The sequence below is a fragment of the Nannospalax galili genome, unplaced genomic scaffold (genome assembly GCF_000622305.1).
Source record: "Nannospalax galili isolate Female #2095 unplaced genomic scaffold, S.galili_v1.0 scaffold305, whole genome shotgun sequence".
NCBI lineage: Eukaryota > Metazoa > Chordata > Mammalia > Rodentia > Spalacidae > Nannospalax > Nannospalax galili.
In genome coordinates this window covers 5,022,613-5,039,335 of record NW_008356258.1, presented here as the reverse complement: position 1 = coordinate 5,039,335, position 16,723 = coordinate 5,022,613, and the positions used below count along the sequence as shown (strand labels likewise).

Sequence of the window (16,723 nt, the reverse complement as noted above, 5' to 3'; positions counted from 1 at the left end):
TGTGATTTTGACATGTGAATTTCTTTTGTAGTTTCTGATTCTTGTGTGAGACTCAAGCCTTCAAGTTTAGGTCTGCTTATTTTTGTAAACTTTATGTGCCTTTGTAGTTTACTTGTTGGACATGAAAAGCTGGTTCCTCTAAGCTTCCAGTTCTCTCCTTTGATTTTATTTTTGAGTGGCCAGATTGCTTTTGTCTTCAGGATTTCCCACACAGGCCCAATTCAGATGAGGATCAGATGCTGTCAGTCTTTCTCCTAAGGTCTGGATTCCTTCAGGAAAGATTTTGACCTCAGGAATTTGGGACTTGGACTGGCCTGGGTGCTCTAAGTAAGCCCCAGCATCCAGGAAAGAGGCTGGTGGGGTTCTGCAGTCCATCGAAGCAGAGGGTTTCAGGGAGAGAGGCTGGTGGGTTGTGCAGACCAGGGAAGCAGAGGGAGGTGAGGGCAGGGCCAGGCCCAGAGGGCTCCTGGGGACCCCAGATGGAACTGGGTTGGTCTGGATGCAAAGGATCAGGAAGCAGTGGTTGCCCTGGTGTCTGGGGTGCCAAGACAAGGAATGGGGCAGGACCCAGGCTAGGAAGAGAGACAGACAGGGGAGATGGGAGGGTGAATGAGGCTGGCAGAGGGTGTAGTGGACTTACCCAGGAGAGAGGCTGGCAGGCTGTGCAGCCCAGGGAAAGAGGGAGGTGAGGTTGGAACCAGGCCCATAGGGCTCCTGGGGACCATGAGAAGGCACTGGGTTTGTCTGGAGGCAAGGAATCAGGAAGCAGTGGTGGTTCAGGGCTTAGAGGTCAGCCCCCGTGGCCAGGAAAGAGGTTGGCACATTGTGCAGCCCTGGGAAGCAGAGGGAGGTGTGGGCCGGATCAGTCCCAGTGGGCTCCTGGGGACCCCAAGAAGGAACTTGGTTCATCTGGATGTAAGGGATCAGGAAGCAGTTGTGGTTCTGGGGTGAGAGGTCAGTCCCAGTGTCCAGGAAAGAGGCTTGCCGTAATTTTTTTTTGCCAATTAATATAGAAGGTCCCAGCCCACTGTGGGAGGTGCCATCTCTGGGTAGGTGGGCCTGGGCTGCCTAAGAAAGTTAGTTGAGCAAGTCAGTGGAAGCAAGCCAGTAAGCAGCATTCCTTTATGGTTACTGCTTCAAGTTTCTGCCTTGAGTTCCTATTGCAGTTTCTCTTGATGATGGCCTATAACATGTAAGCCAAATAAACCTTTTTATCCCCAAGTTGCTTTTGATAATGGTGTTTAAAATAGCAAAAGAAAGCAAAGTATGACATGAGGGCAATATTAACTTCACGGAATGAATTTGGTAATATTCCTTCCTATTCTATTTTATGGAATTGTGTAAGGAGCAGAATTTGGCAATAAATCTGCCCAGTTCTTGACTTTCTTTTGGAGGGAGACTTAGTGCTTCAAACTTACTGCCTGTTATGCATCTGTTTTAAGTTATTTATATCCTACTGATTTGATTTTTAGAAATTCTGTATGTCTAGGAACTTACCCATTTCTCCTAGATATTCCAGTTTTTTGGACTGCGGGTTTTTAAAGTATTCCTTAATTCTCTGAGTTTCATTGGAATCTGTTGCAACCTTCCATTTTTCATCTCTAATTTTATTACTTTGGAGTTTATCTTTAATTTTTTGTTTTTAGTTCTTAATTTATTTTTAAATTTTTTATGTGTATGAGCATATTTCCTGCTTGTATGTATGTGCACCCATATTGTGCAGTACAGAGGAAAGAAGAGGGTGTCAGATTTCTTGGAACTGGTGTTACAGATGGTTGTTAGTTGCCATGTGGGTGCTGGGATTGGAACCCAGATCTTCTCCAAGAGCAGCCAGTGCTCTTAAGTGCAGAATCACCTCTCCAGCCCCTGTACTTTATTTTGGCTGCTCTGGCTAGCTATTGTCAATCATGCTTATTCTTTTCAAGTAGCCAGCTTTTGCTCTGATTCTTTTCTTCTTTTAGTCATAGTTTCACTGGCTTTTTCCTCTGATATTTACTATTTCTTACCATTTACTGCTTTTGTGTCTGGCTTGTTCTTGTTTTTGAGGATCTTCAGGAGCATCATGAAGCTATTTGAAATTGTTCTGATTTTTTAATGTGTACATTCATAACTATAAACTTTCAATTAAATGGCCTTCACTGTATCCCCAAAATCCTGATAAGCTTCAGTTTTGTTTTCATTTGATTCTAGATTTTTAAATTTACTTTTTGTGGTGTGGTGCTTTGAATGAGAAATGTGCCCCTTCCCCTCACATACTTGAACACTTTGTTCCCACTTGGTGGCACTGTTTATGAGGTTTAGGAGATGCAGCCTTGCTAGAGAAAGTATGTCACTGGGATGAGCTTTGAGCCCAACTCACTAGCTCTGCTTCTGCTTCTTGTATGAGCTTGAAGGTGTGAGCTCTCACCCTCTGGTTTCTGCTGGCCTGTCTGCCAGTTGCTGCCAAGGTCTCTGCCATGATGAACTCTAACCCTCTGGAACCATAAGCCCAAATAAACTTTTCCATCCATAAGTTACTGTGATGGTTTGAATGAAAATGTCCCCCATATACTCCAAGTATTTGGACATTGTGTCCCCAGATGATGGTGCTGTTTTGGGAGGTTTTAGAAGGTGTGGCTGTCATGGAGGAAGCACATCACTGGGCGGTGGTGCTTAGAGCATTCTTAAGCCTTGCCAGGCCTCCGGTTGCTCTCTTGCTTCCTGTGCCTGCATGATGATGTGAGAGCTTAGCTTCAGCTGCTCCTGCTCCAGCCACCTCCAGCCACCATGCCTCCCTGACATGATGGACTATAATTCCCCTGGAACCGTAAGCTCAAATAAACTCTTCCTTCTATAAATTGCTTGGGTCAGTGTTTCCATCACAGCAACAGAAAAGTGACTAATACAGTAATCTCAGTTACGGTATTTCATCACACCCATGGAAATGTATATAATACACTTCCTAAGTTTTTCAGTGATCCATTGGTTATACAAGAGTATGTCTGTCAATCTGCAAATATTTGTATAATTTCTGTGATTTCTCTTGTTATTTTTTATTTTAGTCTACTACAATATGTTAAGATACAATAAATTATTTCAATTTGCTGGTATTTATTATACTTACTTTATGATCTCATATGTGATCTATTTTAGGGACAGCTCTATAGGTTTCTGAAAAGAATGTATTTGACAGCTGTTGGGTACGATATTCTGTAAATGTCTGTTAAGTCCATTGGATATGTGGTACACCTTAATTGAGGTTTCTTTATTATTAGTCTGGATGACCTATTTATTGATGAGAGTGGGATGCTGGAGTCAACCACTATTATTGTATCAGGAGTTAGCTTTTCTTTTTAGTCCATTAATGTTTATTTTATGAATTTGTGTGCCCCACATGTTCAGTACGTATAAATTTACAAGTGTTATATCTTCTTATAGATTGTTCCTTTTATCAATATGCAGTGGCATTCTTTATTTTTCTGACTAATTTTGGGTTGAAATCTATGACAGTACCAATTTTCAGAACAGCTGTCCCATGGTTTTGATCTCTATTCGCTTGGTAAATTGTCTTCCCTCCTTTTATTTTCAGCCCACGAATGTCTCTACCTATGCATGCATCACGGCAACAATAGTGTGATCTTGTTTTTAAACCTTTACAGTAGTCTATATCTTTTAATGGAGAATTAAAACCGTTTGCATTTAAAGTTATTATTGCATTCAGGTGATTTTTGGAATGTCACTGGTCATTTTTCTGTTTTTTCAGATTATCATTGTTTCTTTCTCCCCTATTTATATTAGTGGTCTGTGTTTTTGCTGTGCTGGACAAGACAGATTCTTAGGTTTCTGTCTCTTATGACATAATTTGTGAGACTGTCTTTCTTCCTCCTGTGTGTTTCAAGTTCCTTTAAGGATCTTTCACAGTGCTGGCTTTGGTGGGCATGAGTTGCTTTAGGCCACACTTTCCTTGAAATGTCCTATTTCTGCATCAGTTTTAAAAGATAAGTTTTCTAGATATGACAATCTTGGGAGGTTGTTGTTGACTTTCAGGGCCCGAAATTTATCATCTTCTGCCTTCCTGGCTTTTAGAGCTCTAGTTGAGATGTCTGATATTGCGATGTGTTTTCCATTGTGCAATGGTGTTTTTCTTTATGGCTTTTAATGTTGTTTCTTTATTCTGTATCTTGGGCATCTTAATTATAATGTGTCATGGAAAAATTCCTCTCTGGCCTCTAGTTGGAGTTCTAAATGCCTTCTGATTGGCTGTCCATTTCTTTTCCTACATTTTGGGGAGTTTTCTGCTATAATTTAATTGAATATGCTTCCTCTGACTTTACTTTTTATACCATCTCCTTCTTCCCATGGAATTTTAGCTTTGATAGCTTCATCATAGCCTAGTCTTCTTAGCTGTGGTGATGCTCATTTATTTATTGTTGCTCATTGGTCTCTGAATGTATTTCCTGAACCACATCTTGCATCCTGGATATTCTTCTTCTTGGTCCAATGCATCGGTGATGCTGTGTTTGTTCCTTGAGGTTTTCATGTCCAACAATTCTTGTTTTTCAAAGTCTCCATCTCCTTTCTGAGTTTTTTTTCTATGTTGCTGACTTTCTCATCTGTATTGCTGATATTGCCACCTACTTTACCGTCATTCAAATATGTATTGTTCCAGTTTTCTGGTACCTCATAGATGTTCTTAGTTCATTTATCTACTTGTTTGTATTCTCTTTAGGGTCATTGGTAATTTTTGTAAGTCATCTTTCAAATTCTTCATATGGCACTTTGCCCTTTTCAGTAGCATTGAATTCTGCAGTTGAAATTGCCTTTTTTTCATGTTGTGTTTCTGTGTTGTGGTTTTTGAGTAGTTGGTTAAGATGTTTCTTCTTGTTTTATTTGGAGACCAGCCTACTCTGGAGAGCTTATTCTCTAGTACCAACCAGATAGGAGAAGACGAACTGCTATAACAGCAACAGCATTAAACTGAACAAGATACAGAAATACAGTTAAGATGGATAAAATCCAACTAATACACAGTCAATGACCATACAGGAGAAAATGGGGAATTTAATGTAGAGTGTACTCAATGTTAAAATGATTTTGAGAATATAAATAGTGAATGAATGGGGTAAGAAAGGGCAGGAAAATAGTAGGGAAAGAGTATTAAGTAGAAGAATGGAAAAAAGGGGTGGAGACAACTGTTATGATTGGGAATAGCAAAGAGCAAAAAATTTAAAAAACTAAAATTAAATAAAAATAGAAAAAGATTATCCAGTAATGAAAAATACTTAAATTTAGAAAAATATAAAAAGGAGAATAAAAGTTAGATGCATACAAGCTTTTCATTTTAAGAAAATTGGATAAAGGCAAAATACTACTAATAGGAATATAAAAGTCAAAAGAAGGAAGATGAAGTATTGGTGTGTGGCTTTTTCTGGGTCTTCTAGTGTGCTGGTAGCTGCAGGTGGAAGATCAGCTGGATTTGTAGTATCCTGTCTTGCCTATGACCAGGTGCTGAGCTTGTACTATATAACAAGCGTCGGATTTCTGTCAGAACTGTCTTCACTTTAGTAGCTCCCCTTCTTTCTGTACAAGGGGCCTCTGGTGGCCACAGTTAGCTTTGCAGGCAAGTGCTCCTACCTTTCTGAGACTGCTTCATTTGTATATCCTAAGACTGTTAATATTGAAGTGAAGGGAGGTGTAAGTTAAATGTTACTGCCGGGAGACATGCGCTCTTGGCTTCTGGGTGCTCCCAGCATGGTCCCCATCCTGCCACCATCCTTACAACAAACCGGGAAAATATTCTTCCAAACTACAGTTTAGGGATCAACAGGATTTATTGGGCTTGCTAACTGAGCAGGTGATAGCAGTGAGGGGGTACTTACAGAGGTATGCACACCCGTGGGCCTTTTTTTCTCTATGTTCTGGCTGTGGCTTCCAAACCCGCTGCTGCTGGTCCAAGATGGTGAAGCACTTTCCTTCTCTCAGATTTCACCTGTGTCTATCTTTAGTCCCTCCCCCTCATGTGGTTAAAGCTGACTGATTGGGTGGGAGAGGAGACTGACTCCCTCTGCCCCTCCTCTCCTATGGAGAGTCTCATAGTCCAATTAGGTTAAGGTGATTGAAGCAAGCAGTGAGAAGCTAGAGGAAGGTATCTATTTATTGCTTGCTAGTCTGGCTTGCCACTAGGAGGGCAAGCTTACCCAACAGGAGTAATGGCTCCCAAGTACGTTGGGATCTATGCAGGCAGACCTGTCTCCTGCACCTATGAAACACAGTAAGCATTAATCATTCTTCTGAGGGTTTGGATATCAAGGATTCCTCTGAAGTTTCAGAGCTTCAGACTCTATAGCAGAGTACAGTAGCTGAATGGCTCCAGAGGTCGAGGTACTTTTTGACCCCAGGCTCAGGTTTATCAAGCTCCAGGGTTACTCTGAGATAGTAAAGTCATCTCCTAACCATTAAGGGCTAGACTACCTCTCCTGAACACCTCATTGACAAGTGTCAGATGTACACTTTGTACATTTTAACTTGTCAGTGTCTGATTCTCCCACTCTCTATGTGCTCCCAAAGTTGTCTCTCACTCTGAGGATGTGGTTGGCTGACTTCAGATGCTTTGACTTATGATTCCTCCCGGTTCTTAGGTCTCCAATGTAGCTAGTTAAACCACTGGCTAAACTGGTTTTAACTGGTTAAAACCACTAGGTTTGCTTTCAAGATGGTGCCTGACCACCATCTTCTGAGCCATGGAGAATGACAGAATGGAATTCCTCTCTTGCCAGAGAAGTCACTGTCTCATCAGAACCCTCATTTGGATTTGAGGCTTACAATAGCTGTGGACTTGTCCAGTGGGTGGCACTACAGGTCTCTTCACCAGGCACTTTCAGTAGGCTCTGCTTCCCCTCCTGCTACTGAGGAGCAGTGTGGCTGGAGCCCCGTGCTTCTTGCTTCTTTTCAACAAGTTTCCCCCTGTTTCTGCACACTGCTCTGCTAGCCCATCACTCTGTAATGAGGTCCCAGCACCCTTCTCCTCTTTCTTCTTTTGGAATAGAGTATATTTTTTTATCCTGACTCTTCTGCATCACGTGGAACAGCTTCTAATGTGCCATCTCACCAGGAAGTCTCAAATCTTTTCAAAAGTTAAGAATAAACTACTTGGTTACCCACAATGTTTAAATCCACTAAATTATGAAGCACCCTTCTAGAAGCCAGCTTTTCCCCATTTCTGTTTCCCTTCTAATACTGTGGATATCCTGATGAGGATGAATCAGCAACCATCGTCCTCAATGTGGGCTATTCAGAACTTCATGTATTTCTATGAGTTACTCTGGAGTGGAAAACTGACATTATGAATTCTAGAATTCTAGTGAGACCCTGGCTAAAAGTACTGACTTTGGAAAACTTTAAATAATATTGAAACATAATGACACAGAGGGGCACTCCAACTAGCAAAATATATTTAATATTGACAAGCCTCTAGGCCTCCCATCACTGCTTTCCCCCTCTCCACAGAGGGCTGCTGGTTTAATGAAGCCCCTTCCAGTCCACATGGCCACCACAGTGATTTACTGTAGTGTCTTATACTTCCATGTCACCATAGAGTGGAGCATTAGAGAGAAGCTTAGACTTTTAGTTGATAGAGAGCCAGTTGAAATATCATTGATAGAATTTTAGTTTTAGGAAAAATTGGTTTGATTTCTAGCTAAAGTGACTATTAGGTATATAAGCTTGGGCAAATCACTTAATCTTTGAGTCTAGTTTTCTCACAAAATGAAGACATTAGGATAAATGGTTTTTGAATTTCCAGGTAGTTCTAGAGTTCTATATTTCTACATAGTTGAATTATTTTATCATGCTGTTGTTGGGGAATACAACTAACACATTGGAAGCTACCAATTTTATGTCAAGCTTTAAAGTCCATAGTTGTTATCCTCAGGAAAATATTATTTGACCTACAGTATGCCTAAATCAATTTAATAAAATCTGTTTATAACAGGAAAAAACAGTAGCTTACTTAGATTTAAAAAGCTCTCTTCTAGTACTTTGGCAGTAGATCCAGTGGGCTACTGCTTTCCCCCAGCTGGGCAGTGTGGAAATGTGACCTGCATTATTTTAGCAGGGCGGGTGAGCTTGCTCACATGAAGCAAGCGCTCCTCTTTTCAGTGGATGAACTCACTGAGGGCCATGTCCTTTAGACTGGTGCTTTGTGAACACAGGACAAAGGGCATCGGTACAGCAGGCAACATGTTTAGGCAAGGAGAAGGAGCAAGAGAGTGCTCCATCCCTGTTAGGCCCCTGTCAAGCCTAGAAGACATCCCATGGGGAGTTCACCCTATATCTGTGCAGAGACAGCCTGAGCACAGGTTGGATGACATTTCAGTGGGTCCAAAGTTTCATAAGAAGGTGACAGAAAACCAAGTTGGCAAGCGTGGAATTCCAAGTTTAATCACGCTGATAGTCCAGGTTCATTGATTATGATCTGGTGGAGATCTTGTTTCACCTTTGCAAGACTGCTACCCAGTCATCAGTGTTGTCTTCCTAACAGTGCAGGAGGAAGGGTTACTAAAACAGCCATGTCCTCAAAAATGCTGTTACCTACAAATAACATTTGATGACATTAGATATCTTTTTTAAATGGTTATTTTTCTTTATTCTCTGTCAGGATTGGATTAATCTGTGTGACAAAATAGTTGGGGAAAAAAAACTTGAAAGATTTATCTGGGGCTCATGATTACAGAGCTTCTAGGAGGGTCTCTTAGCCCCCTCACTTTGGGCCCATGGCGAGGCAGAGTATCATGGCAGGAAATGTGTGGCAGAGCAAATCTACTCATCCTATGGGGAGAGAGAGGAGAGAGAGAGAGAGAGAGAGAGAGAGAGAGAGAGAGAGAGCACAAATATAGCCCTCTAAGGGTATACACCAGTGACCATCTTCTTCCAACCCAGTCCCATTTCCTACAGTTTCTACTTCTAAACACTGCTGTACCAGGACCCAGGCCTTTGACAACATGAGGTTTGGGAGGATTTCAAATCCAGACCATAATAAGAATGATATCCGTGAGAAATATTTGATCAATCATTTAAAAATAAATTATAATTTTAATAAATAATCACATACCTGTGCTGTCCTAGAAAAATGCCACTGTGCTTCATGCCCATTTAGCCCGAGAAGGGCTCCCTCCTGTTTTTCATCCTCCTCTTCGCTGTTCTTTTGTCCCCTCCCCCATACTTCCCATTAAATGACTGTATACTCAATTTTGTATTCCAAATGTGTAATTTTCTAAAGGATTTTAAAAAATATTTCATTTATTACTTTTGCTTTCTGTGTATGAATATATTGCCTGCACGTATGTAAGTGCACCTGTATTTTTCAATGCCCAAGGAGGTCAAATGAGGGAGTTGGATTCCCTGGAACTGGAGTTTTGATGGTTGTTAGCTACCATGTGGGTGCTGGGAATTGAACCCAGTTCCTCTGCAAGAGCAGCCAGTGCTCTTAACTCTTGAGCTATCTCTCAGGCGCCTTCCTAAAGGACCTTGATGATATGCTTCATCTATTTGCTTATAAGATGGTTTTGATGGTCTGATGAGCACTGCAAAGTCTCCAAAGCATCCTTATTACCAGCAGTTTTAATTCTAAGACAGGATATGAAAATATAGCCAGAATTGGCTGGGGAAAGCATCCCACTGTGGATAACAAAGCCAGAGGGAAGTTCTGGTAGGTCTCATTAAATAGTTGTAGGAATTGTTTAAACATTTCGCCATTACTTTTAAGAAAGAAAAGGATATATTCTCAAGTGAAAATAAGACTTGGGGTCAGGGTAAGTGGGAAGACGGTTGGTGCCGGGCAGCGGAAATGGCATATGCAAAGGCTTAGCGACTTCAGAGTGTGTGGGCCTATGGCCACAGGAGGCATCTCCTTTGAGAAACTGATGACTACCTGTGTTGGAGGCCATTGTGCCTCCCAGGGAGCACCTACCTGGAGGAGAAAGTCACAGAGAACTTTTAAATTGTCCCAAGAAGTTTTGTAGAAAGCATCTTTAGATGCTACTAAATGGTGACCTATGGCAGAGATGAGTTAGGAGGATGCTGCAGTGGTCCACGCCACCAGTGAATGACCAGGGCCTGGGTAAAGTTGCAGCAATGAGAGAAGTCAGGAGGACTTATATTCCACAAGTGATTCAAAGTCAGCCTTAGTGGGATGTGGTGATTAGTGAGACCCAGAGTTCTCAACCTGGCTGAATGAACAGATACCTAGGGAGTCACTAATACCTCACCCCACCTACCCAGATCAGTGAATATCTTTGAGGATGGACTGATCTGACATGATGTGGAGCTTCCATGTGAATGACACCATTAATAAATAAAGGACTGAGAGAGTTCAGAGAAGAATCTTGAGGAGTAAGTATGCTCTGTTGAAAGTGTTCAAGATTTGGCTCAAGAACAGATATCAAGAGCCAAGACCTTCCAGCATAAATTAAGAAAGCAAAGGATATACTCTCAAGTGAAAATAAGACTTGGGGTCAGGGTGGGTGGGAAGACGGTTGGTGCCCAGCAGTGGAAATGGCATATGCAAAGCTTGGCAACTTCAGAGTGTGTGGACCTACGGCCACAGTTGGCTGTGGCTTCTTACAGAAACTGTGGCTAAAGAGAATTTGGCAACTTAAGAAGGAGTTGGGAACTTTGGAGGGGACCCATTCCACTAGAGGCTATTTCAGAAGCCAGAGTACAGTGTGGTGCAGAGTGAAGTGGGGGCGGGATTCAGTGTGCTTTACAGGCTTTGACCTTGAAGGGAAAGGAGGGAATGCCACAAGACCAGCTTTAGCCAGCTTTAGGACCAGCAGGACATTCTGTTCTGTTTGTGAATGCCATGAGGTCTGGATATTTGTGATGCACTTTAAAGTTAACTGAGAACGTATATTAATATTAAAGTAAAAAAATAGGAAATAGAAAATAGAAAAAAACAAGACATCATGTTTTTATGTTTTTGTTTTTAATTAGCACTATTGTTTGTGAATATTTGATGACTGGCTTCATATTGTTTCAAGGATGGTAATGTTGTTGTCCTCAACAGCTGTTGCGATAATCCAGTCATTCAAGTTATTGAATGTGCTGTTATTATTTGGCAAGAAAAACATCTGAGAAGGGATTTCTTTAAATGAACTATAATTGGACATGCAGAAATGTCTTAGTTATCAGAATGACTCCAATGGAAATAATCTGTGAACTTTCTTTCTGAGCCCAGGTAGGCTCTGGGATACAACAAACACAATCTGAACTATACTTTGATTACGTATTTACTTAGTAATTCATTGTCTTCTCCCACCAGCTAATAACTACCACAAGGACAGAGCTCTTTTCTGTCTTGTCACTGAATCTCAGCATTTAACGTGGAATCTGGCTTACAAAGGCAATAGCTGTTTCACAAATAAACAAGTGAAACTTTAGTAGGCATGTAATACTCAGTTTTTGTTCTCATTTTTTCTATGAAATTTTCTTTGTCTAATGATGTCCTTTTCAAAACAATAATTTTTCAGGTACTTCTATTGTGACTGTAAAAGCTTTTGCTCCTGTCTCAATTCAAGATACTTTGAAATACTCAATTTTCAGTGGAAATGAAGATGAAGTTTTTGCCATGGGCTCTAACTCAGGTAATTCTTGTTCACCTAATGATAACTTTATTTTCTGTCTAATTTCTGTTTCATTGAATGTTACTTGTGATAAATAGTTCAGCAAACTTTGGAAGATACACTGCAGAAGAGGGCAGAGAAAGAATGTAAAAGCCAGAGGATGGGGAGGAGTATGATAAAATGCTGTCTTCTGGACATTATATGGCTGTTGCACTGTTTACTTACAGCAGCTGCTGTTGCCTGCACCAGACCTGCACAGGACTGGACCTGTCAATAATTGATCGTGGGTGGGGAGGGGATCATGAGTTCCCACTCATCTCCAAGGAGCTATAAACAATTAATCGTCCTAATCTTCAGTGATTTAGCCACTTAAGCTGCTTATGCACCAGTAAATAACCCTCAATCATGTAAAAAACCCTAATTAAGCATAGTGGATCACACTCACAGAAAAGACATGTTAGTAGGAAGGAGATTTGTTCATTTGGGAGGAGAAGTGTGACAGGCATGGAAGTGGTAAAGAGAGGGTAATGGATGGAAATATGATACAAATTCTTTATATGTACGTATAAAATTGTGAAAGAATGAATACAGAGCTGGATGGTAGACACTGTTCACTATGCTCCATCTTTAGTCTTCCTGAGATGTGCTGCCCACCTTCCTCTCTTCACCCATGGTGGCGCTAAAGGGCCAGAAGTGACTGACAAACATCATCACTACATGACATAAAACAAAAATGATTCGGCCTTCAGTGTTTCACAGGCATGGCTATGGTGGAAGGGAGTTTAAATGCTGTAAGATAACATAAACATTTGTCACATTTTGCTTTGGGTTCCCACAGGTGCTATTCATAGTGTGTAACTGGCTGAAGCATACTGATTACATTATTATATTATCAAGCACACACCATTTGAAGAATCTTGTGTGTGTGTGTGTGTGTGTGTGTGTGTGTGTGTGTGTGGTGTGTTTGAGACAAGTTCTCATTCTATATCCCTGGTTCAGCTAGAACTTTCTATGTAGACCAGGTTGACCTTGAACTCACAGAGATCCACCTGCCTCTGCCTCACAAGTGCTGGAATTAAAGGCATGTATCACCATGCCTTGTCTATTTGAAAAGTCTTAATTTAATTTTGGTGTGTATTTTATAACTCAAACAAAAGCTATGTGTGTATATACTGAAAAATAATGTGTGGGTTTTATTCTGAGGCTAATACACAGCTAGCCACATAACATATAAGCAGAATTTTAAAGTGGCATTTGTGAAACTTTTTGGCACAAAAACACGTGGCTTTCTACACAGGCCAGTAAACAAAGAACAGTAGTACTTATACTTCCCTGATGGTTACATCTCTAATGTCTCTGAGAAAAATGTACATGTCAGCTCCCTGGAGCCAGCAGCTTGCCTGGGTAAGTTTGGCTGTGCCTACTATGCCTTGACACCCTCAGCCTCATTCACCATACCAGCTCTCCCACCCCATCTCTCCTCCTAGCAGGGGCACTGGCCCATCTTGTTGTGGCACCCCAGGCCTCTGGACTGACCTCTTAGCCCAGAATCCCCACTGCTTCCTGATCTTTTTGTCAAGACCAACCCAATTCCTCCCTGCAGTCCCCAGGAGCCCTCGGGCCTCTTCTCGCTCCCACCTCCCTTTGCATTCATTACTGGAGGACAGCATCTTTCCTGGGCCCTGCTCCCAGGCAAGCTGAGCCCTCAAATTCCTGAGACTAGCATCTTTCCTGGAGGGATCCATACCTTAGGAGAAAGCCTGACAGCATCTGATCCTCATCTGACTTGGGCCTCTGTGAGAACTCCTGAAGACAAAACAATTTGGCCACTCCAATATAAAATCAAAAGAGAGAACCGGAAGCCTAGACCAACCAGCTTTTCATGCCCCAAAAATAAACCACAAAGGCACATAAAGTTTACAAAAAGAAGCAGACCTAAACTTGAAGGCTTGAGTCTCACACAAGAATCAGAAAGTACAAAAGAAATTCACATGTCAAAGTCACAGATAAAAAAAAATAATAACATGAAAAACCAAAATAACATAACCCCACCAAATACCAGTACACCTCTAGAAGAGTACAATGAGAACCCCCTAGAGATAATGCAGGACGTGGAACTAAAAAGAACAATTATAAACATGATAAATGAATTCAGTGGATTTAAAGAACACACAAAGAAATCAAATAACTGAAGGAAGATAGGGATAAATTTCTGAATTAATTCAGAAAAGAGTTAGAAATATTGAAGAATGCTCAGGTTGAAATGAAGAAGGAAGTGAAACACTCAGTAAGCCAATTAGAAATGACAAGAGAAAGCCTCCCACATAAGATGAATGAAATGGAAAACAGAATATCAAGACTGGAAGATAAAGTGGATGAATTAGATCACTCAGGCAAAGAGTATGAAAAATTTAAGAAAACACAAGAATGGAATATGCAGGAATTTTATGACGCCATAAAAAGACCAAACTTATGAATCATAGGCACACAGGAAGGAGAAGAATCTCAGGATAATGACATGAATGAAAACCCTTTAGGATTACAGCTGACTTTTCAGTGCAAACTACGAAAGCCAGAAGAGCCTGACCAAAATATTCCCAATTTAAAATGACCACAGATGCCAACAAAGATTACTTTACACAGCCAAAATGTCTATTATAGTCAAAGGGGAAAGAAAAATCTTCTATGACATAAATAGGCTGAGGGAATTCATGTCACAAAACCAGCCTTTCAGTAGGATTACAGCTGACTTTTCAGTGCAAACTACGAAAGCCAGAAGAGCCTGACCAAAATATTCCCAATTTAAAATGACCACAGATGCCAACAAAGATTACTTTACACAGCCAAAATGTCTATTATAGTCAAAGGGGAAAGAAAAATCTTCTATGACATAAATAGGCTGAGGGAATTCATGTCACAAAACCAGCCTTTCAGAGAGTTCTTGAAGCAATAAAAAAAGCTGAAAAAAGGAAGGAATATACCCAAGAGGTTACAGAAAGAAACTTAATGAAGGTATAACTATGGAAAGACACAGCTACACCAAGAATGTGAACAGAAATAAAAATGATAGGAATCATACACATCTTTCATTAATAACTTTATCAACAGACCAAACTCCTGGTCAAAAGACACACATTAGTTAAATGGACTAAGAAACAAAACTCATCTTTTTGTTGTCTGCAAGAAATTCATCTGACTTTCAAGGACAGGCACTTCATTAAAGTGAAAGCATGGAAAAAAATATACCAAGTGAATGTTACTAAAGAAAAAGCAGGCATTGTAATTCTAATATCTGACAAAAAAGACTCTAAACTAAAACGAATCAGAAGAGATGAAGAGAGCCACTTCATTCTGATCAAAGGAACAATTGACCAAGAAGATACTACAATCATGAACATATATTCACCAAACTCTGGTGCACCCGACTTCAGAAAATCAGTACTACAGGACTTTAAGACCCAGATTAATCCCAACTCATTAATAGTAGGATAATTCAGTACCCCATTGTCTCCATTAGATAGGTCAACAGGACAGAGAATTAACAGAGAGACATCTGAATTAAACAATGCCTTACATCAAATGGGCCTAACTGACATCTACCAAATATTCCATCCAAGGACCAAAAAAATGTACTTTCTATTCTGAGTCCCATGGAACTTTCTCCAAAATTGACCATATACTGGGGCACAAAACAAACCTCAACAAATACATAAAGTTGAAATATTTCCACGCATTCTATCAGACCACAATACAGTAAAGCTTAAAATCAACACTGCAAGAAACTCTAGTAACCACATGAACACATGGAGATTAAACAACACACTCCTGAATGATGAATGGGTCAAAGGACAAATTAAGAAAGAAATAAAAGTATTCCTGGAACTAAATGAAAAGGACAATACAACACAACAAAACCTCTGGGACACGTTGAAAGCAGTCCTTAGAAGGAAGTTTATAGCTCTTAGTGCCTACCTCAAAAAAATCAGAAAGAACACAAATAAATGACTTAACATTGCAACTCAAGACACTTGAAAAGCACCAGCAAATGAAACTGAAACCAGGCAGATAAGAAGAAATAACAAAAATCAGAGCAGAAATTAATGAAATAGAAACAAAGAAAAGAATACAAATAATCAATGAATCCAAGAGCTTGTTCTTTAAAAAGATAAACAAGATTGACAGATGGCTAGTCCAGTTAGCCAAAAGAAAGAAAGAGCACAAATAACAAAATCAGAGATGAAAGGGGAAACATCACAACAGACACCAAAAGAACCAGAACATTGCAAGGAAATATTTTTAAAAACCTATATGCTTTTATTTTTGTCTGAGTCTGTGTTACTTCACTTAGTATAACAGTTTCTAGTAACATCCATTTACCTGCAAATTTCATGATTTCATCTTTCTTTGCTGCTGAGTAAAACTCCATCGTATATATGAACCACATTTTCATTATCCACTCATCAATTGAGGGACACTTAGGTTGCTTCCATCTCTTAGCTATTGTGAAAAGAGCAGCAACAAACATGATGTACAAGTGTCTCTGCAATAGGATGAGTTCTTTGGGTATATGCCAATAACTGGGTCAAATGGTAGGTTCATTTGTAGTTTTTTAATAGTTCACCACACTGCTTTCCATAGGGGTTGGACTAGTTTGCAGCCCCACCATCAGTGGATGAGTGTTCCCCTTTCCGCATATCCTCTCCAACATTTGGTATCATTTGTTCTCTTGAACTTAGCCAGTCTGACTGGGGTAAGATGAAATCTTAAAGTGGTTTTAATTTGCATTTCCCTAATTATTAGTGATGCTGAACATCTTTTAAGATTTTTCATAGCCATATTTACTACTTCTTTTGAGAACTCTCTGTTCAGCTCCTTAGCCCATCTTTTAATTGGGTTGCTTCTTGTCTTGACTCTGTTTTTTGAGTTCATTATATAGTCTAGAAATTAAACCTCTGTCACATGTGTCTCTGGTGAAGATTTTCTCCCATTCTGTGGGTTTTCTGTTTGTTTCCTTGGTTGTCTCCTTTAATGTACAGAAGCTTTTTAGTTTAATGAGGTCCCATTTGTTGATTCTTGACCTTGTTTCTTGAGCAATTGATGTCCAATTTAGAAAATCCTTTCCAAGC

At 40.3% G+C, this 16,723-nt stretch overlaps 1 protein-coding gene across 2 annotated transcripts in view; it reads left to right on the top strand.

The window, feature by feature from the left end:
- Dchs2 (dachsous cadherin-related 2) overlaps positions 1-16,723 on the top strand; it is a 288,597-nt gene that overhangs the window by 241,279 nt on the left and 30,595 nt on the right. For both annotated transcript variants that reach the window (XM_029556772.1, XM_017803498.2), the window contains exon 14: positions 11,505-11,618. In XM_029556772.1, the coding sequence (XP_029412632.1) occupies positions 11,505-11,618 (114 nt within the window). The remainder of the gene's footprint in view (positions 1-11,504; positions 11,619-16,723) is intronic.